Genomic DNA, 27,266 nt, shown 5'->3' on the forward strand with positions numbered 1-27,266 from the left:
CCCAGCTTACACTAAAAGTCCTGGGACTCTTGGGAAAACGTGCTGGGAAATGAGCATATCCTGTACCCTAAGTGTGTGGGGAAACCTGTTGGTCATTTGATGCTGTCTGCAGAGTATCCTGTCCAAGCAGTAGTGCTGACTGAATTTGGGGCAGGAAGCATTTATGGTGTCCAAAAGCAGGTGAGGTGCTCTTCCCTGAGTCAGGGAAGCAAATAAAAAATGGTTGCAGTGCTTAAGAGAAACTTTAGTTTAGAAACAGTTTTAGAAATCTGGTTGTTACATTTTTTATTTTCTTTCCTCCAGGACTTCACATTATGCTTTTGCTTTTGATTAAATTTGAGACAGATGCACTATTAATTTTTTTAACCAAATTCAGCCTATAAATGTTTTCTTTTAAGATAGATTAGAATTCACTAGACAAAATCTTGAGCATAGACTGGTATGTTGAGAAGTGAGTGGGATGACTGGTGTTTCCAAAGTAACTGAACATCCACAACCCTTCAGCATTCATGAGAGTTTGGCATCTAAGTGGAGCAGACAGCTTTGGAAGTCTGCCAAGCTTTTAACACTGTATGTTCTGCTATTTTCTAGTGGTTTGGTACAAGAGGGCAGGGAGAGTGAAATGAAAAAGATCTGGTGGCATTTTGATGTAGAAGCCTTCCATGGAAGTTCCTGGAGGGAAGGAGAGCTGCTCCTCCTGGCCCTGGATGTGGGAATGCAGTGGTTCCTCTGCTGTTCCCAGGGGGGTATTCCAAAGTGTGATGGAAGCCAGAGGTGGTTAGCTGTCTAGATGAGGTTAGAAGGAGGCCAAATTCCTTTCTTCCATTATGTATTTTGCCCTGATAACTGTGTTCCTCAGAACTGTCCAGTGCTTGGCCCAGGCACAGAGAAAGTAGCAACCAGTCCCTGTCTGGAGCAGCTAACAGAGGGAATTGAGATTGTTTGGTGGGAGAGCTGGAGCTGGGGAATGACAGCAAAGAACAAGTTAGATTTATGTTTCCCATTCATTCCTTTTGCAGGAGGATGGTTTGCTGTAGGGTAGATGGAGAGGATGGGAGGCAGAGGGGGAGTATTGAAGCAGAGCCACACGTTTTGGGACAGCAGCTTTGTGGTGTTTGAGTCACTGCTGTTCCTGTGGCATCTATTATTTCATCTCCTTTTCCTTTATAGCAGGTGGCTTGTCTACTCAGCTACAGAAGTGATTTCACTTCCATGACTTCATGTGTGTAGGATTCAAGCCACCTTATTTTCCCTGAGAATCTGGCCTTCTAAATTGCTTGTTTCAATGCTTACAAGCTTATTTAGCATTTTGGTTGGGGCCATTGAAGAGACCACCTTTCCTTATTATTTCTGAGTTATTTAGAGTATTTTCCTCCCTCCCTCTTAACAGACATGCAGGGATGCATTTTCCACTGTTTTCCAGTATTTAAACATTCAGTATTACCCATTACATTCTAGTCTCATTTGCTTAGTCAGTCCCTTTGAGTGCAGTCTGTAACTTCCCAAATGCCAAGCAAGGCTGAAAAGTTCTGAGAGCTACAGGATCCTTTTGTTTCTCGTGTCTCTTTTTGTATGCAAAGCATTCCTACAAGGCTGGGCAGTGAAAGGCTCTTTGTCCGGGAGCTGGTGAGAACAGAGTGCTGGAAGGCTGCAGAAAGGCTGTTCTTCACATCACTTGTGTTGTTAACTCCTCCTAACCCGTATTTAATGACCTGTTGTACATGGAGAGATGAGAGATAGGCAGAGATTTACATCTGGCAACATGAGGAAGAGTTATATCCTTCTCCAGTTTTGCACAGAAAACTGCCTGCTCTTTATTGACGCCTTAGGGATTTCTCTCTTTCAGCTTGTGTCTCTAGTGGGATTTAAACACAAGTGCCTGATGTTCTGCAAAGACATATTTAATACTTCACTCAGTAGTAGGACAATGATGTTGGGACTCATCTCAATGAGTTTTCCTCAAAAAATTAACTGGAAGTTTTGAAAACTGAATATAAAAATACTGGAAAACAGTGGAAAATGTATCCCTGCATGTCTTTTAAGAGGGAAGGAGGAAATACTCTGAGTAACTCAGAAATAATAAGGAAAGGTGGTCTCTGCAATGGCCCCAACCAAAATGCTAAATAAGCTTGTAAGCATTGAAACAAGCAATTTGGAAGGCCAGATCCTCAGGAAAAATAAGGTGGTTTGAATTTTTATTTAAAAAAAATTCCCTAGCAGTGCCTTTATATACAAAGTCTTAGACCAATACTTGAGGGGAGCATAAAACTACCACCACTTCCATCCATTGAAATGTTTTTGGATGAGTTTGTGACAGTTCTGACACAAACCTTCAGGGCAGAAACAGGTCACTGTGTTCTCTCTGTCTGATGTTACCAGGCCGTTGTAGCACAAGCACTTAAGGATGCTCTTGTTTAAACTCTTCAGATTATTTAAGATGTATAAACCTAAATGGATAAAATCAGTTTGTCTTATTCTGGACAGTGAGTAATCGTTCACCTTCATGAAACCTGCCTGTAGGGAGCCATGGAATTCTTCATGGATAATTATGGAGCTGTATATCTGAAACAATGGGCACTCCTGCTGAAAATGAAGTGGATGATCCTGCCTGCAAGGCACAGCATTGTGCCTTGTAGGTAAGAGATTTCCCTTTGGCACTGTTGGAGTTGTGCCCACGGTTCCCTCTTTCCCAGTGGTGTTTTCACAGCATCGTGGGCTTTTCTCACTGATACTGCGAGTTTGGGCACAAAGTGAGCACTTGCCACCTAGGAAACCTTGAAGTGACACTTGGAACTGTTAGGAATGGCAGGTGCTAGAGACACAGAAGCTGTATTGGTTGTGTTACAGTCTCCTTGCACACTGGAATATTGCCCTGGGAAAGGATGGAGTGAAAACAGACAGGAGGGTCTTAGTGCTGTGAGCAAAGACACAGTTTTGGTTGATTCCTCCTGTGTGCAGGCTGCTTCAAATAAATTAACAAATTAGGTTGGAAGATTAAGAAATTAGGTTGGAACTGGCTGTTTCTTTAGGACTTTTTCCCTCCTAAATGAAATAATCTTCAAGGTCCTTAATTCTGCATACCTGTTAAAATTCCTTGTAGTTTGAGCTGGAAGTGCTTTGTAGTTGTTTATGGTAATTGTATATGAATGATGCTATTTGGGATTTTGCTTTTATTCACTGGAGTTTCTTCTAAACATCCATCTCCTTTTTCAGGTTTGGAAACCTGGAGACCTCAAGCCACGGAGAAGTGGCAAACCTGAATTCCTTGGAATCTGAGATGGTACTCAGGGCGTAAGTATGGCTTTGCACTGTGGAGCAAGCTCCAGACAGGGTTTGCTCTTGGAGGAGGATGCAAGCAGCAGAGCTGTGTTTCTGTTGAAAATTCACAGCACTGTTTGCATGCTTAAACAAGCTGGTGGAAAGGCTAAATGCCAACTGTCTTGTAACACATCCAATAATACAATCCAGGCATCTTTTGCAGGGAAATTGTTTCAGAATTAAACATGAGATGAACACATCTAGGCAAACATTTTGCTGATTAAACAAACAAAGAGTGTTTGTTTCCTCTGCCTTATCTGTGGCAGTAAGTGGTTCTTGCTTATGAGTGATTTTTTTTCATTACAGCAATGCCTGCAGAGCAAAGCTGAGGGTGACTCAGGCAACGTGTGTGCATGGATCTTTTCCATTAGTGCCTTGTGATTTACAGTGCTGCTTTTAGAGTGAAATTTAAATTCTGAGGTCATCCTCATTTGCAAAAGAAATAGCAAAGCTGTTTTGAACTGCAGTTTAAATGAGAAAAAGGCGGTTTGGCTGTCCTCCTAGGGTTTTATCTTTAGACATTGGGTGTAAAATGTGCCTTAGGTCATCAGCATTTGTACTTTGACATCTGTGGTTTGCATGCACTGTGGCATGAGTGGTTATATTTGATTACAGAATGAAGATGCTTGATTCTAGTCAGCATTACTGGTTTTCTCTTCCTCTTGCCCCATGGGACTTCATATAGGAGCTCAACCCTCAGTCTCTCCTGACTGGTAAAATATTTTGCTTCCATTTTGCCATGAGAACTCCTCAAAGAACAGCTGGTAGTTAAAACTTGGTTACAGGCACCAAGGAGGCAGCATTATGTCATGGGTAGAAGCAATAACAGTCAGTCAGTGGTTCCCACACTTCCATCCAGACTGAGCTCTTCCAGCTTTGGGCAAACCATTTGACATTCCCTGATCTCAGTCATAAAACATGAGCTAAGGCTATACCCTTCCTGCAGAATAGCTGAAGGATTTATACTGGGGGTGAGGAATTAATTGCACCGGTAAAAACCATGGTGGGATTAATCCCCCAGCTGCCTTTTTGTTGACCCAGAGGACTTTGATGATGAGATGGAGACAAAAGGGGTGAAAGTAATCTTGATGTTACCTCTGTCACTTGGGCTTTGGGCAAAATGCATCAGTTTTTCAGTTATACCTGCAGGTGAGTGTGCAAGCAAATAACATTTAGTAGGAGAGCGTTTGTTTTGGTTTGTTTTTAGTGGAAGTATTTTCCTCCTGACATACAGTTTACCAGCCTTGTCAGTTGCTTCCTGCTGCATCTATGCTTTCTTCCCTCTTGGCACATAACACCTTTGCACAGCCAGGGACGGACAAATGGATAAAGCCTGTGGTCCTCTTACTGTGGTAGCTCAACTTCTGATGAATTTTCTGACAGATTTGTCATCAATGTAGTTCAGAACAGCTGATTTTGATCCTTTGGCCTTCATAAGATACCTTTTATGTGTGAATTTGATATCTTTACTCAAATCCGTGTCTATAAAAGGTTCAACAATGAAGTCAAAAAGTTATTTATTAGGTATATATACATGTTTAAACAGATCCATATAAATATGAATTCACTTTCCTTCCTTGAAAATTTCCATTGCTTTCAGTTGCTCTGGCTTCTTGTCTCTTAGGTAGGATTAGTGGTATCTGGAAAGTGTTTGGCTTTGTAGTCCTGTTGTGAAACGTGTACTTCTGGTAGTTCAGGTTTTCTCTTGTCTGGGATAATTCCACTATAATTGCATTTACCCTCTTTTCTCATAGAACAGAAGCATGATATAATTGTGCTCTTGGTTTTATATGACTTGGAGAAATAGGAGGAAGCAGCAGTAGAGCCTTGTTATTTCTTGCCATTAAATCTGTATTTCTCAGAGGAAAAATATCTCATGGGGAAGCCTGTGGTCTGTGGCCAGAGACCTTCTGCATGCATCAGACTCCTGTTCTGGTAGCTCAGAGGCTTTAAAAAGCCAGTTGGGCCATTAGAAGTGGGATTCAATTTAAAGCATTTCCACTGGTTTGACACAAAAAAAAAATGCTGCAGAAGTTAAGAACAACAAGAATGAGAGTTTATGACTCCTTAAGTACCTCATGGAACCTGAAAGAAGGAGGGGTAGCAAAAACTGAGGGTATGTGTGGAAGGAACATTGTCCTGTGTGGTGCACTGTAAGCCCACGGGTTGCTGCTTTCTACATGGAAATTCTCTGTTCTTTTTGCACTTGTAGTATAGAGCTGTGATGTACTTTGAGGAGAATGCCTGATGTAAATGATCTATTTTTTTTTTAATTATGTGAATATTCCACACAGTGTTTATGTCCCCGCTTCAGTGTTCAGAACCTGCAGATGCTAAAGTAGGGCTTGAGCACTTTTTTGGCACAGCCTTGTTAGAGGGGCTTGTGGGAGCTTTAAGCCTGCCCTTCTGTTCCCATATCCTGCAGTGATTCCAGACTGCTGCAGTGATGTGTAGTTGTTACTGACCCGAGATCGCTTCAGCTGTGCTCAGAAACATGCCCACCTAGGGCCCCTTCTGCCAAGGGGATTTTCTCCTCTTCATTTGAATATCATTCCTGTCATTTCTTGGGCTGCTGGAGTGGTCAAAAAATTGGATTTTTCAACAGACGTCTGACTTAATTACATCTGATATGTGGTTTAAACAAAGGTACTGTACTTTCCAAAATACCTTGGATCACAGAGTTGTGAGTAAATCCATCAAAACCATCAAAAATTTTGTAAGCTTCAAACAGCCTGCCTTTTTTGTTACCTATCAGGACCCACCTTAGCTTTTCGTGTCCAGTAATTTGCTTTCCACACTTCTCACTACTTTCACTCACTCAGACAGTTCATGATCACAAGTAACTGAAGAATACAGTTCAGAAAAGGTCATGTATACCAGCTAAGCATCTTAGTAAGATGGACTTCAGCCTCTGTTTCCAGAAATGTGATGCTGTGTCTCTTAATTGTCTGATAAGAGAGTTGAAGGGAGTAGGTTGTTTGACCCTCTACCTCCTGTAAGTAATTTTTTTGTTCTTCATGTTATCATATCAACAAGATTGCCTTGTGCTGTGTCTCATGGTGCATGTTTTTGTGTCAAGGGGTGACAGACTTCCCTTCTTGTTGTAGGTTGTTGCTGTTTTTGGAGTCTTCTGTGTTCTCTGCATGGTTTCATGGCTTTTAGCTTAGGACTTCTGTTCACACTCAGAAAAATTTGTAACACACCAAGGTGTGTGACAGTTCAGAATAAAACCATATATACATCAAGCACAAACAAATTATCAGCATGATGAATTAATATTTAAAGAGAAGTTCATAAAATTTCTACAATAATTCAGTTATGTTCTTGCCTTTTAAATGAGGTTGTGTAGTTCAAATTTGTTGTTTGGTACATGTCACCGCATGAAAAGCAAATGAAGAAAGAAAGTAAAGCAAAAAGTAGTTCTTTCTCTTACTCATGTCTGATGTGTGGAAGGCTCTTTGCATCTTATCAGGCAGAGTCATGGAAAACCTGAATGGGATAATCACCTCCTTGAGATCTTTAGCACCTTTATGTATTCTGGAATAGGGTGTCAGCAAGCCAAGCAACTGATGCAGTCTGGAGCCTTCAGTCCTCCCCAAATGGCCAAGAGTACTGCCCAGGAGATAGAAATAATGCTCTTGGTGATAGGACCTATCACCTGATCTCTCTTGGGGCAGACCAGTTCCTCAGTTAACTCTGCTAAAAGGTTGGGTTTTCTGTGCAAGGTGATCTGTGGAACAGCTTGTGCTGTTTTCTTCCTCTTGTGAAGGACAGTGTTCATTTTAATTTCTGGGATTTTGATTTCTGGGCAATCAGTCCACTTCTGACAGATAGCTGCTCCCAAAGCACAGGCTCCATGAATTTAAAGAGGTGATGTGTTAAAAGAGCAGACACTGCTTTCTCCAAAGGCTGACACTGAAGACCAGGCTGAGGACTGGAACTGAGAAAGGAACATAAAGCCTTCCCAATCTAAAATACTGTAGCTGCTTGTACCTTCTGGGATTCAGTGGCTCTGCAGGATCCTGAGATGTCTCTGGGTAGTGTGAGGGTCCCAAGCCAGGCCATGGCACTGGAATCCTTGCTGTGTCACCTTGCTGTGACAAGCCTGTGACAGCTGGGGAGCTGAGGCAGTACATCAACGAGAGGTGCTGAGCTGGCTGACACCATTTTAAAGATTTGTGTCTGTGCAGTTCCCAGAAGGGATTCATTCCTGTCCAGACACACAAAAAGCTATCCAGGCTGGCAGTCCAGGCTTGCCTGTGATGTTTGTATTTGAGAAGCTTTGTGTAATGTTAACTGAATCTAGTTCCTTGGAGACCTTACTCAAAAATACAGGAGTACAAACCTGGAAATAGCTGCAGGAAAGGTTTTTCAAGAGGCAGACATGTTGCCATGTTGGTCTGTGGACTTGGACCATGATTATTTATTTCTTTGCTTTCCAGAGGTCTAATATTAGTACTGCCATGGCTTTTGAATCCTTGAGTAACAGCAAAAAGTCCTTTCAAGCCTCCTCTTGAACTACAAGGCTGTGGTTTCCTTCTGTTACTGGCTTTGGTTTGCTGGTTTGGAACCCATTGGTGGTGCTTTCCCTCAGATGGATGACAGGCCACAGAAATTAATCAAAATACTTGAGGCTTTTTTGCTTGTCTTGAATGTCAGCTCATAGTTGCATCTGCTTTATTATCAAAATGCGGAATTTATTTGTTATTAAAACTTGGAATGTGGCACAATTGAAAACTACAGACAAAGCACCTTGAAGCTAAACTGAAACCTTGTTTCATTCCACAGCATTTGGGGGAAATAGTTCAAATAGAGAAAATTAAGGAATTATTCAGTGACCACATGGCATGTCTTGCATGTTCACTTCTCTTCTTCTGCATTAAAATAGCAAATACCCAAAACCTTCAGTGTAGTACCACAACATTTGGAGTTTTTCATAGTGACAAGCAGACATTCTCCCATGGCCTTTTGTGCATTCAGATCTTCCTGACCAAAACCCTGTGTCTTTTGGTTCCTTCTGAACCAAACAGCCCCACTGGAAACCAAAGTGCACAGTTACAGCGCTGCAGAAGTAAAATGGCCCGAAACATTGTACTGCAGGACAAGAGACACCAAAGGAATGTGAGACAAATAGAAGAAAATTGACTGGAAGCTTCTGATGCCTGGGAAGTCTGTGGTGGGGAGCAGTTAAGATGCATTTGGGAGAGCAGCAATCATTCATTCCAGTAAAGCAAATTAAGTTCAAACAACATCAGAAACCAGTGTGGTTACATGAGAAGCAGAGTCAAACACAGGGCAGTGGAAGAGTGGGAGAGTTATGAAAACAACCAGAACCAAGCAGAAAATAATAATTAGAAAGAGAAATAATGATTGGCATCTCAATTAAAACAAAGAACAGCAAGCAGGGCTCTTCCCTTAGCAGCTTCACGCGTGTCCCAGGAAAAGTCTCCCATATGTTACTGAAAAAGGTTTTTCCAAATCAGACAGAACTGATCATCTGCTGGAGGTCATCAGGATGGTATTTATAAACAAACTGGATGTGAGAAGCCACCCTTGGGCCAGCCTTTTCTTGTGGTTTACTTACATTTTACCCCTGATTTAACAAGCAAAACTGAGAAAATATGGGTGACTTAATTTAGTCTGTGTGAGCAAGCCTGAGAGTTGATGCCTGGACAGTGGAGGAAAGGGAATAGCCATCTGTAATGGGTATTTTCTTGATGGACTTAAGTATGCATTTGGCAAATTATAGCTAGTTTTGTGCACATTCTTATAGAATTTCATAAGAAATTAATAATTTAACCTCTTTTTGCAACTGAGTTTCCCCTTATTCTCCTTAAGTGTTGAGATTCCCTTCTCATTCTTTAGAAATAATTGTGGCGAGAAGAAAACACTGCTTTTGCTTTTTTGGTCAGAAATTGAGGTTTAACAAGTCCAAGTGCCAGGTCCTGCTCTTGGGCCACAGCAAGCCCCTGCAGCACTACAGGCTGGGGACGGTGTGGCTGGACAGTGCCCGGGCAGAAAGGGACCTGGGGGCACTGCTCAACAGCCGGCTGAACATGAGCCAGCAGTGTGCCCTGGTGGCCAAGCAGGCCAAAGGCACCTGGCCTGGATCAGGAACAGTGTGGCCAGCAGGAGCAGAACATCATTATTCCCCTGTACTCGGCACTGGTGAGGCCACACCTGGAGTGCTGTGCCCAGTTCTGGGCCCTCAGTTTGGGAAGGACGTTGAGACGCTCGAGCGCATCCAGAGGAGGCAACGAGGCTGATGAGGGGCTTGGAACACAATTCCTGTGAGGAGCGACTGAGGGAGCTGGGGGTGTTCAGCCTGGAGAAAAGGAGACTCAGAGGTGACCTTATCACTCTACAACTCCCTGAAAGGTGGCTGTGGTCAGGTGGGGGTCACTCTCTTCTCCCAGGTAACCACTGACAGAACGAGGGGACACAGTCTTAAGCTATGCCAGGGGAAGTTAGGCATTAGGAAAAAATTCTTTGGGCTCTGGAATCATCTGCCCAGGGAGGTGGTGGAGTCACTGTCCCTGACGGTGTTTAAAAAAAAGACTGGACGTGGCACTCAGTGCCATGGTTTAGTTGATGAGGAGGTGTTAGGTCATAGGTTGGACTTGATGATTTCAAAGGTATTTCCAACCTAGTTAATTCTGTGATTCTGTGAAACACTTTCTTTAATTCGTATCAGATCCTGTCAGGGCTGTTAGAGTTGTCTTCTCATAGAGACAAGGCCATGGAGAATTCCCTTGTGGTGGGAGGGTCTCATTTCCCACCTCCACTGTGCCCTGCTGAGCTGACAGAGCTGTTGGACCTGGAGCTGCCACAGTCCTGTCACCTTGTGTGCAGCTCGTGGGCAGAGGGGCATGGGTGAGTTCTTGGTCCCAAGAGGCTCAGATACACTTCCCCAACTACTTGTGTAGGTTTTCGAGACAAACCTTTGGAGATGGGCTCCAAGCAAAGCTGGTGTGGAAATTAGAAGGCTTTCTGATAGGTGTGAAACTTGAAAGCAGTGCTTAGCAGAGCCTGGAGTCTGTGGCCAGCAGCACAGGAGTTAAGCATTGAGGGTTTTTTGTATAGGCAGGAAAGGAAGAATTTATAACTCATAATCAAACCATGAAAAATGTAGTCCGTAGTGTTTCTTTCCTGACTGAGCTCTTGGAAGGCCCCTCTTCCTATCTGAGTCTGTCGAGTATGGAGAGTTTCTTTGCAAGGGCAGCAAATATAAAGCTACTGCAAGATTTGGGCAAGTGTCCAGCCCATTTCTGGAAAGCTGCCTTATTCCCTGGCACTCCAGTAGGACAGCTGGGCAGCAGGAGATCACTAGGGCACAGTGTACCTCTTCTCTCTTTCCTATTTCCCCTCTCGAGTGAAATGAGTTTGCTGGCAAATTCAGTGTCTATAACAGCTGTGAACTCTTCACCCTGCTCTGTGAGACTGTATCTGTCTTAAACTCTGTTTATTTTTCAGCTTAAGAAAGTGGCCACCAACCAAGCCTCTGGAAACTGAACTTAGTGTGGAGAGTGTGTGAACAATATCTGTACAAAAACTTGCCCTGGCGAGAGGCTCCTCCTTCCAAATCATGGCTGAATTGTCAGTGGTTGTAGGAACAGAATACCTAGCTGGCTTTTGGTTTTGAGAGCAGGGGGCATGACGGTTTGTGATGTGGGTGGGAAAAGGAGCATGGAGCAGGAGGAAATGCACTATTTGGGCATGGAGTGAGGCACAGTGCTCCCTGCCTGTGGTGGGAATGAGAGGAAAATGCTGTGGGCGTGTAGGACAGTGGTGTTTGTGACTGTTGGTGCTGCTGTGACAGCACTCTGGGTGTGTGTGGGGCTAGAGGGGACAACTGAAACTGGAAGGGTGGTGGCAGAGTCTGTGAGCATCACCAGGAGCATCTACCTGTTGTGGTCTTTCCTGGCCTTGGGATGTGGCGCTGGTGTGGCACTGTTGGCTGTGCCATAGCTTGCAGTGAAACCTGAAATCCAGGACGTGTTTGCACGTTAATTTTTGATTGTAAATACTTCCTGTAGCTCTGAAATTGTAATTCCAGCATTTCTTCTGTCAGCAAGCCTAACCAAAGAATATTACCAACAGATTTCCAAATACTTTAACTGAAAATTCAAAGTTGCCACATTATCAGAACAAGAAGGAAAAGAAACAACAGATTTAAATGGATGCAAGTTGTATGAAATCTGTCTGGTATTAAAAGTTAATTGAGTTTTGAGGAAAATGTACACAATTCATATGAGACACAGAGAGTGGGAGAAACTCTCTTTACTGTTTCTTAACTATTGGTTTATTTTGGATGCTGCTGAGCAGCTGAGTTAACCAGAGACTGCTATGGTTTCCCAGCTTGCAGCAGGAATGTGCCAGTGTTTGTACGCTGCTCCAATAGAGAGTTTCCTGTGCTGGAAGAGACTTGAGATACAGGAATGGTTTTGGAGACATGGAAAGCTCAGGGCCTTTTTCTCAGGAAGTTTAGGTGTTTATTGTGCCCTTTATTCTGAAAAGTGGATATTTTTTTGGTGGTAATTTTCTATTTTTGCTACACTGAGCTGAAAATTGTCAACAACATTGCAAACTATTTCTGGAAAACCATAGTTTAAATTGTCTTATTTTTTTATAAAATCAAGTTGAAATGATGATAAATACCTGCAAATATGGATATAAGGGCATTCCCACAAACATATATTGTGCAGTATCTAAGTACCAATCTAATAGATGGGTGTGGATGAACGCCTACATAAATCAGGAAAAGCAAACAAACAGATCACTTCCCCCCACCGTCCCTGCTTCAGGCAGGGTGGAAACCACGTTGAGTCATCACCTCTGCTTTCCCCTCATCCCCCTCATTCTGTAGAAGGAATATCCATGGGTTGGTGTTCTTTTAGCTCCATGTATCTAACAAAGTCTGGGATAACCTCCCTGAACAAGAGCCAGTGGTCCTACAACTCCTTAAGCATCCAGGACACCCTTTTTGCATGCTGTAATTTGACAGCCCCTCCTTGGTTTGTGCTGAAGATGAAATCAAGACTCTGCTGATACATTTTGCATCACTAAGATTAGCAGGACCACTGTGTCTCCTAGGCTCAGCTCTCTTGTCACTCCCAGGCTGGCTCTGGCATGGGCAGACTCGTGCTGCAGTGAGGGTTTTATCTTCCCAGATGAGGCAATCCCACTCACTGTGTGTGCCTGTGATTTTCTCCTTTTTCCTCCATGAAAGCCAGAGTTTCATGAGCAGGCAGGCTTTGTACCAAGACTGCAGATAAGGAGGATTCACGGTGTGTTGGGATATGCAGCTCCTGTATGATCCCCAGCCTCTGCAGCCGATGAAAGGCTCCAGAGGAAGCATTTGATTTAGCATTTCCACTGGGAAGGAGCCATGAATACCTTGTTTCCTCTCTGCTATTTTCCCACAACATCCCAGGGAGTGGTTATGGAGCAAACACTGAGCTTATCCCAGTGGCCCAAGACGGAATGAAGAAATTCTGTTGTGCTGTTGATGGTGTGCGTAATGTCTGGTGGTTGTTAAACGTGGCTGTGGTACAGCTCAGCAGATACGTCAGGTGGGCTGTGAATGTCTCATGTGTTTGTTGTTCTGGTGGATACAGGTACACTCAGTTCCATCTGATGCAAACAGTGTGTTCTCTCTGTTTACTTGCAGTGAAATAGCATCAGTCTTACGGGCCTGGCTCGATCAGTGCTCGGAGGATTTCAGGGAGCCCCCCGACTACATGTGTTTGCTGAAGTTGCTGGATTACCTGAAGAACAATATGCCCAATTCTGACATGGAGAGTAGGGTGCAGAACCTCTTGAAGCAGTTTCAGAACCAAGAAGTAGAAGCTGTTGGTGAGTTACCATTCCCTTCTCTCTTTCTGTCCTCCCAGACTGTAAGATGCCCCAGGGATTTATGTGCAGTACATTTCATCACCTCTCATGCTTACCAATAATGTTGTGAGGCTCACCAGTGACTTTTGTTTTGGGGTTTTTTTGGGTTGTTTTTTTTTTTTTTTTAAGGAAATCTAACTTCTGTGTGAGGCTGTGGGCTCTGTGAGGGATGAAATAGTGTTACAGTGTTAGGTGCCTATGTCTGTTCATCCTGGGGTGGCTTGGGAAATCCAGCACTTCTCTAATATTTAGCCAAAGCTTTGAGATTGCTGCAGCAGCCAACTGGTTAATTTGAGCACACTTGCCATGTCACTGAGTTAAAACACACAGCTGTTCTCTAGCTGGGCTTCTCACTTTAACCTCCCCCCCTCCCCTGAAAACCCCAAAGAAACAAAAACCAGAATACAGAGCTGTGACAAAATACAGCTTGAGTCACAAGCTTTGTCCTGCAGCTTTTCTTCCTAGTTACCATCTTGTCTAAGGAAGTGCCTGTGGGTGTTTTTTCCTATTGGAGTGGCTGGCTGCTGGTATCCAAGGACAGAGGAAAATCTTACGTTATTGGGGGTCACAGTCTGCTGGAACAATAGTGAACTGTAGTCACATAAACCTGACACGTCCCCGTATCCTGGTCAGAAAACTTCCTGTGCCAGAGCTGGGGAGTGGGGAGAGCTCACATAGGGTGTGAATGAGAACTGGAATCAACTTCCAGCTTTGGTACAGGGGTGAGAGGAAATAATTCATGCCATAAATGATAAAGGAAATGCCAGGAAAAAAAAACCCACTTTCATTCCATAAAAGTCACGTCTGCCGGATGCTCCAGAAATACCATGTCAATGCATAATACTGTGCAATGCCAAAATAACTCAGTCATGAACAGAAAAAGGAGGAATGCCCAGAGCCCAGGCCTGTACTGAGCACAGGTAAGGGAGCAGGATGGCTCCGATGTCGCTCGTGCTGACGTTTCCTGGGTTGGGTTCCCCCAGGTCAAACAAAGGAAACTCGTGAGAGCTGTATTTGGCTTCATCTGTTCTTCAGAGTGAACAGAAGTTCCCAGCAGCCCTGCTTCTGTATTTGTTTCCTCAAGTGACAGCTGAAAACATTCTTTTTTGAGTAATAGGTGGGCCAATAGGAATGATAACATTTTCTCAGTTGTGGCAGAATAGAGGCTGGTTATTAGAGTAAAATTAGAGGAGGGCAATGAAATTAAGCTGTGGGATTTGCAAAAAAAGAGTTTTAGGGTTGCCTTGCTTTTATCAGAGCTCCATCTTTGTACATTTTCTTTCAAAATTCCTGATACATTTTCTGCAATCTTTCTTGATAATTACTGTCCCAAAGCATTCCTGCTGGGTTCTGAGTTTTGACATTTGGGCTCTAATCTTACAGCTTGATTTGGGTAATCAAACCTCTGTTTTGTGCTGCCATCAGCCATGCCAATAGATTAGATTGCAGTACCAGACAGGAAGATAAAAGCTGCTTCTGGCCTCAATTCTTGCAGGTTGAGCAAGCAAAACAAGGAGAGGCAGAGGTTGCAGGGTCAGGAGGAGCATGTGCTTGCTCTCACCGCAGTCAAGAGGCAGCCAGACTTTGAGAGGGCTGAGTGGATCAGAAGGGTCCTAAGATGATGAGATACTTGAGTTCAAGGGGATTCCAGCTTGTTGGAGAGTAGGGAAAAGACTGCTTACACGTCTGTGAAGGAGAAAAAGAGGGGTGAAAAAAGAAAAGGAAAATTTACACTGTGCTTCAGGACCTCGTTTTAAGCATGCTGTGAGGTTTTGGGTAGGGCTGCAGCTCAGTGGTGAGGATTTTCAGTTGAATTTCAAGAGCCAAAAGGAAAAGGAGATTTTACAAAGCCAAAAGGAGTGAGATTCTTGTAGCAGTCCAATCCAAGTCCATTTAATTATGCAAATTGCTACAAACCAGCCACAGAGAAGTAGTGCTAGAACAGAGGTCTCCATTTTGCCCACTGAGTTCTGCCAATAAATTGTGCAATTCAAATGTACAGATGGAAATCAGCCTGTAGACACAACTTGTTACATCAAAACTGTAGCAATTTACATTGGTGATTATGTTCTGTTAATTACTGGAGGAAGGAACAATGAAGTATTTTGAAAAACAATGATTCTCTGTCACATTATCTGCTGTTGTTGCTTTAATGCTCTGCTTTAACTGGGTATGAAGTCTTGCATAACACTCTTTGTTTTTGTAAATGAAATCTCACCAGTAGTAAACTCAGTACTTTTGTTGTTAGTCTTCAACAAGTCCCTATATTTTTCTCCCTCTTAATGGAGTTACTGGTGCCTTACAGTACAAGGAATTAGGATTTCTTTTCAGGGAGTTTCTGTTTCTTCCTCCTCTACCATGGGCAACAAGGACATATTTCTTGGTGTTTGAACTTTTTGTTCCCAACTTCTGGGAGCCAAAAGGTGACATGGCAGCAGCTGTGGAACCCTTTCTTTTCTGCACCAGCTCAGGTCCCTCAGTGAGGGCAGTTCTGCTCTCTCACCTCCTCTCTGCTGCCCGGTGCAGATTTAGAAGAACTATTCAGCAGAATATTGTAGGTGCTCACTGTATTCCATTTCCTGGGAAAAATTCCCTGAGAGAAAAAGTGAAGACTGCCTGGAATAAATTCTCTTCAGTATAGCCCATGTGGTCACAAAGGGTGCCAGGAAATCTGGTATCTTCTTTTATTTCTGGATTGAAGATCATTCCTAATGCAGTAGTTTGGGAGTATAACTGCAGTCTCATGCCTTTGTAGTTCGATTTTTTTTTTTCAGATTATAAATACTGAAAAATAGATTAACAAAACTGTGCAATGTCAGTAAGGATTTTTTTGGGGGGGGTGGTGGTGATGCTTTTTCTTTCATAAGAATAGTTAGCAAATGGGTCAAGCCACTTCTCTGCTAGGATTTGCTCTGTTTCTTTTTATTCCATCTTTTCTTTGCCAGTTTAATCTTCTGGTCATTTTTCTCACTCAAGTGGCACAGTGGAGCCATTACATCAGGCAGGGCCCGTGGGGTGTTCTGCTGTAATACAGTGATGTTGCAAAATAAACACCTGCTTTGATTCATTGTTTGCTGTATAAATTCACTGAGTGTTGTTTTCTATTCTGGCCAGATGGGTTTTGTAGCACTTCCTCCAGTGACTTGGTTGATGGAGAGGAACTGGAGATCAGCAATCCAGAAGAATTCTCCTCTTTTCAAGACCATGTTGTGGCAGAACAGTTGACGTACATGGATGTGGTATGTAGAGTATTGCATATAATATAACTTTATAAAATAAGACTTTTTTTTTTTTTTTTTTTAAAGTTACATTGCTTTAAGTGTAGGGTTCCAGAACAGGACTGCTGCTGGGACACAGAACACAGCTCTGTGGTTATCCCAGCTGTTTCAGTCATTGAGCTTTTTCCTTCTGTCATTTTGAAGGGTTTTTTTGTTTTGTTTTGTTTTATTTGTTTTTTATGTGTAGCCTCTTTTGCAAAAGTTATTGGCACTGAGAAATAGCATGTTTTAACTATAACTCTACCTGGCTTAAAGATGTCTAGGTACTCTGGACTGTAATGCTCAGATTTTGCTTTGTCTATATCAATTCCCTTCTAAATATCATTATATTAAAAAAAAATTATCTTGGTTATGCAGCTGATAGAAAAGTGTCCCTTATTTTCCCAGTATTGTTTAGCTGACAGTTCTTTTGGGGCATCAAGCCTATAAAGAGTATGCCAAAGTATATTTTAAACTAAGAGAGAACCACTACTTACCTTTAAGTACCATATAAGATTTAGGTCAAATTTGTCCTCTAAATCTGTATTTCTTCTTGTAAATAAAAGATTTAGGGGAAAGTTGCTGGCTTACCACACCTCTGTTTCACTCTAGATGCTCTTCAGAAGAGTTGTGCCCTACCACTGTTTGGGATCCATCTGGTCTCAAAGGGATAAGAAGGAAAACAAGAACCTGGCTCCAACTGTCAGAGCCACCATCACTCAGTTCAATGCAGTCACCAAATGTGTCATCAGCACTATCCTGGGGACCAGGGAGCTCAAAATCCAGCAGAGGGCCAAGATCATTGAGAAGTGGATTCATATTGCACATGTAAAGCATTTATTCTGTTTAATGTTTTTTTGGGTGGGTGCCTTGGAGTGAAGGAGTTGGGAGAGGAGAATGGGGTTGTACACATTGGTCCCAGGCCATCTTAGCTCTAATTCTTTCTATTTTAAAAGGAGTTTTTTGTGATACCAAATGAATATTGCCCTTCCTCTCCTCAGTTCTTCCCCTCTATGGAAATAGGGTTTATTCTTGGCCATGCCTAAGCTTTAGAGAAGCCCAGATAGCTGATAGCAGTAGCTCTTCCCTTGTCCACTGATGGAATTACTCCATCGTGGGAGGCCACTGGCCTGGGTAGGCAGGACTTCACCAGCATGTGGAATCACCTCCCTGCCCTCCATGTGCCTCAGCAGAGCTTCCAAGAGGATCTTGTAGCAGATTCCATGTTTTTTTCATGTTTTTCCTAATCTTTGCAAGAAGAGGGTTTTTCCATTCCTGCTTTGTGTAACCAGTTTGCTAATTTCCCAGGTTTTAATATTTTAAAGTAACCTTCCTAATTTCCCTCTGAGCACTGGGCAGCTGGCAATAAACGAGACCTCTCTGGAAGAGACCATTTCAAGCACTTCCATGTGGATGTCTGCTGACTTCTAAGAATCACATGGATTCTTCTTGAGCTGTAGAGAACAGTCAGAAAAATCTGAAGCCAGAGGCTTTCCAACCTTGGCAACTTCTGTGCTTCCAGAGGCAGCATTCAGTCCTGGCACCTGAGCTCTGGCAACTGCATGGTTCAGGAAGCTGGTAGGGGGAAGGTCTTGGACCTCTCCTGTGGCACTTACATCTGCTTGTTTTTATCATCATCTGATGTCTGTTTTATTGTCTGTGTGAAGGGATTAGGAAGTTTGATTTCCATTTTCTACATGCAGATCCAAGTGGCAGAGGGCACCAGCTAAAAGGGCCTTCTTCCTGGGTCAGGCTGGACAGAACTTCATCACCATCCCAAGGCAGAAGGGAGGCCTGGGGAAGTCAGGAAAGGCACTGCCCTCATCCCTCTCACTCTGTGGATGGAGAACTTTGTTCTACACCCCTGCTGATTCTGTTCGTCTCCCTTTACTTAATTCATACCTTCTGTGCTTCTCCCTTTGCTTAATTCGTTAAGTGCTCCAGTCGTAGCATGAAACACATGAAAAATGTGTGTGCACACTCTGCAAAATAATGGCACATGTACAGCAGCTGGGTGCACATATACTTAGCTGCCCACTTCTGAAGAAAGCTGCTTGCTTTGTGCATGCAAATGAGTGTTTTGAATAGTTAGGTGCCTGAATTAATACATAATGAACTCATTAAAGTACAGTTATTCACTGACAACTAAACACAGCAGCATGGAGTTCCGCGTTTGTTATCTCTTCATGACTTTTGGATCCATTTTCTTGGTTCAAAAGATAAACTGGATACTTTCTCTACTGCCAGCCCTCTGCTCCATCTAGATCTAAGGTTCCCGAGCAAGAGCAGCCAATTTCATTCAAAAAATATTTTCTTTAAAAATAAAAATAAAAATGAAATAATTAATGTCCTGTTATGCTTAAATTTTTTAAAATCAAAGCTGTTTCTGCACAGGATTCTTTCTGGATTTCCCTCTGTGAAGGACACAGCATGAAACAAAGTTATTAAAACCAGTCTTAAAAATTCTTCTTACATGCAAATGAAAGATTGCTCAAGTTTAGTCTGCAGTCGATTGAACCACTGAGAACACTAAATCCAATATTAAATGGAATTCCTACTGTGCTCCAAATTACACAGCGTGCAGTTAAGTCAAGATGGTTCCAAATTGGATCTTCCAGTTCAAGCTCCTGTTGTACTGGGAAGAAAGAAGAAAAGCTGATAATTTGTGCCTCTAAATTTGTGTTCTTCACAACCTAAATTTCAGGTTGAACATAAAGAAAGGTCTCATTCTTTAACATGTCAGTCTCTGGAGAAGAGCTGTTATGTGGCTTTTTTTTTTTGGCCCCAAGCCATGCAAAATCAGCTTTCAGTTCTAGTGAGTCCTGCCCCATGATCTTGAACTTGGTCTTTATCTGACCCAAGCACTTGCTTCAGGTGCTGTCAGCCCAGGCTCTCTGCTTAAGCCACACTTGGATAAATGTAGTCTCCTAATTAGCACAGGTTTTTTGTGGGTCAGTAACTGGTAGAGCTGGTACTCTCCCTAGCTGTTCAGTCACTTCTAATGCAGCTCATGAACAGAGATGCTGATATATTAAGTCTGACTTCTGCTTATACTGAGGTTGCTTTACATTTGTTCAGTCCTACAAAGGAAATAAATCACATCTATTTTCACTGTAAGAATCCTTTACATAATAAGCATTATCAGAGTAAGAATAAGATTCATAAAAATGTTGATAAGCAGAATTGGAGGTTGAATATTCTTATCTCTGTGCAGCAGTCAAATTGGCAGATGTTTTGTCTGCTGGGTTTGCATGTACAGACACCTGTGCTGAAGTTCGTGGTATCCAAGCTCTCGTTTTTGAGCTACCCACAGATTTCCAGGAGTCACAGACCAGACTTTCCCTCATGCTTCCCTCCACTTTGTAAGCAATCTGTGCTACTTTCTGAGTTTTTCATGATCCTTTTCCACCCAAGCTTTTGTCACAGAGTAGCTACATAAGAAATGTCCATGAAGCAGTCTTTGTTCAGATTTGATCCCAACTCTGGAAAAGCTGGGAAGATTTTTCTCTTTAACAGTGTGCACATACTTGAATAACAGGTTATTCCTTTGCATGTCTTTATTTTTAATTGACACTGAGATGATTGAGGGTTTACATTTTAAATACCACATACAAAGAGTCAAAACCTGGTTTTCTCCCTCAGGGATAAAAGGGATTGGTAACTATAAAGAGCTTTTTAAGAAGTATAACCTTTGTGCCTTTCACCATAGCTTCATGGACTCAGTTCCACTTTTATTTTTACTTGGAGAACTGGAAGCTGTGACACCACAAATACATGAAAGTGAGGAAAACAAGCTCTAAGTGCCAAAGCTTGTGAAGTGTTTGGTGGCTGGAGCGGGGAGTGATATTTTTGATGCTCAGTATTTGCACAGCTGCTGCTCAGCAGTGAGAATGTGTAGCAGGCCTGACAGGGCTCAGAGAGAGGAGCACTAAGGTCTGTGTAGTGCTGACATTTAATGCTCCTGTGTTTCCAACCACTCCTTTCACAGGAATGTAGGATCCTGAAGAACTTCTCTTCCTTGAGGGCCATCATTTCAGCTCTGCAGTCCAACTCCATCTATCGGCTGAAGACCACCTGGATGTGTGTTTCCAAGTAAGCCTCTCCCTCAGTTCCCAAGGGCCACAGGGCTCAGTGTTCCTTCTTTTCATCCTCTCCTCACTCCTCCTGTTCTGTTCCTTCACTGACATGGGTCCTGTCAGAAGAACCTCCCATTCCTGGGAGGCTCAGACCCCTCCTGTGAGCTCCTCTTTCCTCTTGAAGGGACAATCTGCCCTTGGGCATATTGGATTCTGTCCCGTTTAGCATACTGGGTCTTCCACAACCTCTCTAGAAAAACCATGCTGTTGTCTTCTCACCCAGCTCATGCTCACCACTTTCAGGGCAGCACGACCTCTGCTTGTTGTCTTCTCTCCCATGAAGTTTGAGGAGATCCAGCTTGCTACAAATCCTCCCAACTCTTCTCCTGGTGCTGATATTTACATAAAATATATTCCCAAATTACAAAATCCAGTATTGAATATAATATTTCTTCCAGGGGAACAGTTTGTTGTGTAAATAATATTTGCTGCCTGCCCCACAGGTGCCAGAAGTTGCTGTCTAGAAAAAATGGTGTTCTGCTCATTCAGTTTGGGGATACCAGATTTCTTTGCCTTTGATAAATTAAAATACCACTCTGCTAGGCAGCATCCTTCTGTATTTCCTCTCCACAGAGGTGGGGTTTTCCTTCTGCTGCCCTGTGTTTCTGATCTAAATATTGCCTCTCTTGTGTTTACTGTGTTGGGCAAAAAACTGCTCTACACGTATTTGCTTCCAGCTTTCCAGAATACATGGAATAGGGCAAAAATCAAGCACTTGGGTTCCCTCTCAGCTGTTTTTCTGTTCCTTTGTATCCCCTGACCCATTCTCACACTGCACTGACAGTTCAAAGCCCTGCCCAGGGGCTGCTAATGGTGTTCCTTTGCTGTCAGATGAAGCCCAACTTTACTAGAAGCACCAGAAAGTCCCACCAAGGCTCCCAGGAGATGTGCACCATCTCACTGGGTGCATTTTGGTGCTGTTATCTTTTATAAGTAGAACTGTTAATGACTGATGAGAAAGAAACAGAAACTTGATTGGATTTTAGAGTGCTTGCTAATGACATAAATGATATTATCTTCTCCTGTGCAGAGACATCCTGCTGATGTATGAAGAGCTGTCTGACATCTTCTCAGACCATGACAATTATCTGACTAGTAGGGAGCTGCTGATGAAGGTGAGAACTGGTGTGAGTTCAAAACTTGTGATCTCAATGAAATCTGAGGTTTAACCCTTTTTGAAACCAGCTGCCAAAGTTCATCACTTCCTCAAGGACCTTTTGTGGTGCTTTAGGGAAGAGCAGGCTGTAAAACCTGAACTTCTTGCTGGGGTGAGAGTTGATTTCCTTGTTCCTGGAAGAATCAGTAGCTTTAGCCTGGATAGCCACAACCAGCAGGCTTTGGCAGCATGATCTGGCTGGACAGCAGGTCTTGCAGGCCCTCAGAGGTCACTGGAACAATGCCACAGCTTCAGCTGAGGAATCAATCCAAGATGTTTGTCCCATTATCCTGTACCTTTCTTAGAACTAGGAAGCAGGGCTGGGAATTCTGAAGGAACAGGCTTCCTACTCTGTGGGTGGCCAGATGGACAACAAAGAGGGCTCTGTGTGGAGCAGTTTGACTTATGCACTCTCCTGGGTGAACCCCAGTAAGCTCAGGAGACTCAAAGGGGTGAGGAAGAATGGCAGGGAAAGGTTATGTTCTGCAGAAACTAAGGAATGTTTGTGTCAGGTTTTTTCCATCTCCATAAAAAAGTTCCTATAAACTCACTAACCAGTTCATTCTTTGGCAGTTCTGTCCAGCCAGTCTGGCATTTGTCCCTCAGCCCCTTGCCTTGGGATCTGAAACACTGTGTTTTGCTCAGGAATGGTGTCTGTCAGTCTGTTTTGTTTATCATCCATTTATCAGCATCTGTAGGTAATTCTTAAAGCCGGTGAGACCATAATAAGGATAGAGGGAAAATGTGTGTTCAGAACAGCCTATTTAACTAAATATTAAAAGACAAAACAACTCAGACTGAGCCCAGACCTCTGGCTTCCAGTAAATCACCCCCCAGCTGCCCTAAGCAGATTTGAAAAACCTTTTGGAAGCAGTGAGAGGAGAAAATCCCACAGAATAGCTAGAACCTCTCCCCTACTTTTCATCTTGGACCATTTGGAGGATTAATATCCACTGAATCATCAAAGGCTTAGTTTTCCTTCACTATAAACAGCCCCTATAAGGGAAGCCATGTTGGACCTTGCCTGTCCATCCTGCAAATCCAAGTGTGGAGCAAACAAAATGCAATTGGAAACAGATTGGGTGGCATGGAAAGGGTGCAGTGTTCTCTTCTCCTGAACAGACATTGATAATGATTTGTGACACATCTATGCAACCACTGCAAGAAACATGTAACTCCAACATCCCCTGTGCATCCAGGGAAATAAAGGTTTAAAGAACTATGGTGAAATATCTCATCCATTCATAGGAAAGCTGGAGTTGTGGGGATGGAAACCCATTCCTTTAATTTCCTGCATGGTTTTGGATTAGTCAGTAAGCCACAGTCACTGTGGCTGTGGAATCTTGGTGTTGCAGCATAAGAAAAACAACAAAGCATTACATAAGATGGAGATGTTTACTTGTAGCAGGCCTGATTAGGGAATTAACCAGAAATCCTGATGTCAGGAATGTTGGGATAGAGCATCTGGACACCTGAAGTATGTCTGGGCTTCTCTGATTTAAACTCCCAAGAGATTTTCAGCAGCACTTGGCTTTGGCCAGAGCCGTTCTGCAGAAAAATTCCCTCACAGTCATATTGGGTGATTTTTGTCCAAAATTCCCAATGAGCATCCGAGTCCTAGGAAATCAGCACACGTGTATATATAGCAAGTATTTTTTGCTGGCTTGTCTGGTTAAATGTACTTACTATTTTACATGCATGTAGTTGCCAGTTACCACTTGGATCCTTTATTAATTGCCTTTAATTCTTTATCACCTCACAGGAAGCAACATCCAAATTTGCGAATCTGGACAGCAGTGAGAAAGAAAATCAGAAAAAGTCACAGAAGCGACTGCAACTTCAAAAAAACAAGGTGTGTTTGGGGGTTTTCCTCCTCTTTTTGAACTGGTAACATGATTAACCCTAATTGGTCAATTCTATAAGAAGTAAAATCTAGAAAGGTCTTCACCAGAGTGAGTGGGCAGGAGGGACTGACGGATATAAACATGTGGTCATCACTTCCAGCTCTCTTTTTCTGGTCCTACAAGAAAGAGTTCCATTATCTACTCTTGTTTCACTTTAGAGAGAAACGCAATTTCCATGTAGTAAAATATGTGCTGCTGTAAATACTGGAATTCTTGTGATAAAGGAAATTAACTCTGGCAGAGCAGAAGTCTCATTTACTTTCAAACATATGATGAAGCTGATGACATACCAGCTTCTGACATACCAGCTTGAGAATTGCACAGGCTTTTACAGAGATTGCTTTGTAAAATGTGTCTGGGATCCAGTGTGCTGGTGAAAATGGTTTTTGTCTCAAAGCTGGCAAAGATTTTAAAGGACAGGGGGAGAGAAATCTGGAATAGTGAGGCAAAAGTGCTGAACATGATTTTTGTCTGTGTAGTTCTTTGACTGGAAAAAATACAGTTCCTTCTGGATGGTAGAAACAAGTGTTTCCTTCGCAAGTGTAGAGCCAGCCTGAACTCTGCAAGTGCTGGCAGTCTAAAAGTTCAAAGTGTCAATAATTAGCATTAAAATGCAGTGGGTGGCTGGGGAAGATGGTTACTTCTTTGAGAGAAATAAATGGTGGCTTGATTTGACTTCACTATCCCAAGGTATAATCACACATCATTAAGTAAAACCCCACAGGGATGGAGCAGAAGCTGCTCACACAGGCTGGCCAGGACCAACCCCAGCTCCTCCTCTTGCAGCAGGTGACAGAGGGACCCTGTCCCTGGTCCTCAGTGCTTCTCCCAAAGGCAGGGTTTCCTGGGGATCCACTGTTGGGAATCAGTGATGGGCAATACTGTAATACAAAACCACTGGGTAATACCTGTGAGAGCATCCTGGTCTCACTGGAATTGGATTTATATTCTAGATTATTTAATGAAAATTATGTAATGAAAGAAAACATAATTATAGGACTGATGCTTGGTTAAGCAGATTACTTTCATTTCATACACAGGAGTGTTCTGGAATTCTAATTATTCTCATTTTTCAGTCAGTTAATCCAGCATTGCTCTGCTCACTTGCAGGGAGTGATGCAAGGCACGGTCCCTTACCTTGGCACCTTCCTGACCGATCTCATCATGCTTGACACAGCCCTTCAGGACTATGTCGAGGTAACGTGGGACAATTTTTTGGAACCCTAAAATATGCTCCCTGCCTTCCCAACTGAGTTTACTTGTTTCTGTATCTCTCCTTCTGCAGCTCTTAAAATCTGTTTACAAAAAGAAAAGGGAAGCAATATGCAGTGTTATTAACTGTAGCTTGTGTGAATTTTTGTGTATTTATCTCAAGGTACAAATCTGGCTCTTCTCTGATCCCTTCTCTTTCCTTCCAACAGGGTGGCCTGATCAATTTTGAGAAGAGACGAAGGGTAAGTTGAATGTTCTGTGATTTTTGGTTTAGTGATACCCTCTGGGCAAGGGCATCTGTCTTTAGCAGCTGAACCAGACCTGGTGGCAGGAGAACTTTGCTTTCCAGAACACACAGTAGTAAATATCTTCCTTCTGCTGCAGGAAATCCTTTGTAGGTGAAAGTCTGCAGAGGGCAAACCAGGTGGAGAGGACTGAGAAATAAATGCTGTCAGTCTCTCCTTTCAGCCTGATCCTTGTTGGTCAGAGATAAGTAATGTCCTGTAGGAGTAAAGGTGCTGGGGTTACTGTGGGCTGAATGAAGTCAGGCCAAGTCTCCATCCTGGGGCTTGAAAGCAGACTTGGCTGAGATGGAGCCATTTCCTCCCCTTAAGTGCTCAATAACCTGCCCTAAACAATCCAGGATTACTCTGGCAAAGTGTGTGTACAAGTGCAGTTACAGAAGAGCAGCACACTCTGGTCACATTCCTTAAGGGTAGCATTTTACATTCCTCTGGAGCAAGTGTGAGTGCACATTATGGATCCTAGGGAAAAAAGCCCACCTTTATTGTTAGAAAACTGGTTTTTGAAATAGTTTCTTGACTGAAACTGAACTTCACATCAAGCTAAGTTTGTCCTGGATCCCTTGTATGAATAAATATAATCTTGTTTTCTAATTAGACTTTCTATGTGGTTATTTATTTTCTTAGGAATTTGAAGTCATTGCCCAAATCAAGCTCCTGCAATCTTCATGCAACAGCTATTGCCTGATACCAGACCAAAAATTCATCCAGTGGTTCAGGAGGCAGCGACACTTAACGGAGGAGGAGAGGTAGGTCCTCAGTGCAGCTGGCAAACCTCTGTTCTCACCCCCCACACACACCTGGGCAGGTCAGGGCAGGGACATACAAACACTGGAGAGCACTAGTTTAAAAACTTATTATAAGGAGGTGAAATATCCCCTTGGCCCTGGTAAAATGCAAGCAGAGCAGTGTTCCTCTTTGTGGTGCTGCAGCCTTCTCTGAGGTGAGAACAACTGAAGGACTCTGGGATTTCTTGAATGTGAGATGTACAACTAAATGACAAACACTGTACAACTAAATAAACTGTACAACTAAATGACATTGTATAACTAAATAACATTGTTTGCAAATATTCACCTGCTGGCCTCTGCCCTGCAGTTACAAACTCTCACGTGAGGCTGAAGCAGCTGCTGATACCAACATCCTGTCTCCAAAATCCCAGAAAAGCATGGTGAAGAGGATCAGCACGTGAGTTATGATGGGGCAGAGGGGTTTTGGGCTGGGAATATGGACCTGGATAACTCAAACAAGCAGTGCTCATTTAATCAGCTGCAGAACCTGGCTGGGGATCCACGGCCCTGCATTGCTTTAAGGAGAAATGCAGCCTGGTGGCTGAAGCTGTCCCTTTGTGTTGCTAGCAGCAGACATGAGGATTATTAAAGATAGAAGAGACTAGAATAAAAAATCCTTCCTATGGTGTCAAAAAAAGGAACCATTTTAGTGCTGGATTAGAATTCAGTACCTGTTGTGTAATAACTTCACTGAATGCAGCAGGAAAACAGATTAAAGGTGGATAAAGTCTGGTCTATTATTAGTCCAAATTGCTATAGACATGCAAAAATTCATTGCAGGATTTTAATATGAAAACTAAAGTTAGGAAAAAGGTGTTTGATAGTGGAAACAACCAGCTGGAGAAGGAAAAAAACATCATGGGAACATGGTCCAATTTGGTGTAATAGCACAGAGATTCAAACAGGAGGTTGGGCAGAGGACAGGGCCATGCAGCTGGACATGGGAAACAAGAGGCTAGCAGGAATGCAGGAAAAGCTGCATGGAATAAAGCAGAACTCAAAGACTGAAGTAGAAATATCTGCACTCTGAATGTGTTTTGCAAATGAATACTGTAGAAAAGCAGTCAGTGACACCTCTCTAAGCTGTATTCAGTCAGTAAGTGCATGCTGATGCTCCCTGCTCCTCCTCTTGGTGGGTCAGACCAGCTTGTTTTGTTACCTTTGACACGCCTTTCAAGTCACCTGACCTGCATTTAGAAATGAGCTCGGAGAGGGAGCACCTTTATGATCTCCTTATTGTGTGTATCTCCAGCCTTCTAGAGAGAACCCGGTACCTGTGGCACCCTGATAGAGGGC

At 43.0% G+C, this 27,266-nt stretch overlaps 1 protein-coding gene across 1 annotated transcript in view; it reads left to right on the top strand.

Annotated features, from left to right (window-relative positions):
• Positions 1-27,266, top strand: part of RGL1 (ral guanine nucleotide dissociation stimulator like 1) — a 53,906-nt gene that overhangs the window by 22,113 nt on the left and 4,527 nt on the right. Inside the window, exons 4-14 of the mRNA XM_053950484.1 lie at positions 3,214-3,291; positions 12,989-13,173; positions 16,327-16,451; positions 17,082-17,297; positions 20,458-20,561; positions 21,636-21,720; positions 23,524-23,613; positions 24,776-24,862; positions 25,087-25,119; positions 25,807-25,928; positions 26,278-26,367. Of these exons, the coding sequence (XP_053806459.1) occupies positions 3,214-3,291; positions 12,989-13,173; positions 16,327-16,451; positions 17,082-17,297; positions 20,458-20,561; positions 21,636-21,720; positions 23,524-23,613; positions 24,776-24,862; positions 25,087-25,119; positions 25,807-25,928; positions 26,278-26,367 (1,215 nt within the window). The remainder of the gene's footprint in view (positions 1-3,213; positions 3,292-12,988; positions 13,174-16,326; positions 16,452-17,081; positions 17,298-20,457; positions 20,562-21,635; positions 21,721-23,523; positions 23,614-24,775; positions 24,863-25,086; positions 25,120-25,806; positions 25,929-26,277; positions 26,368-27,266) is intronic.

The sequence above is a fragment of the Vidua chalybeata genome, chromosome 9, assembly GCF_026979565.1.
Source record: "Vidua chalybeata isolate OUT-0048 chromosome 9, bVidCha1 merged haplotype, whole genome shotgun sequence".
Taxonomy (NCBI): domain Eukaryota; kingdom Metazoa; phylum Chordata; class Aves; order Passeriformes; family Viduidae; genus Vidua; species Vidua chalybeata.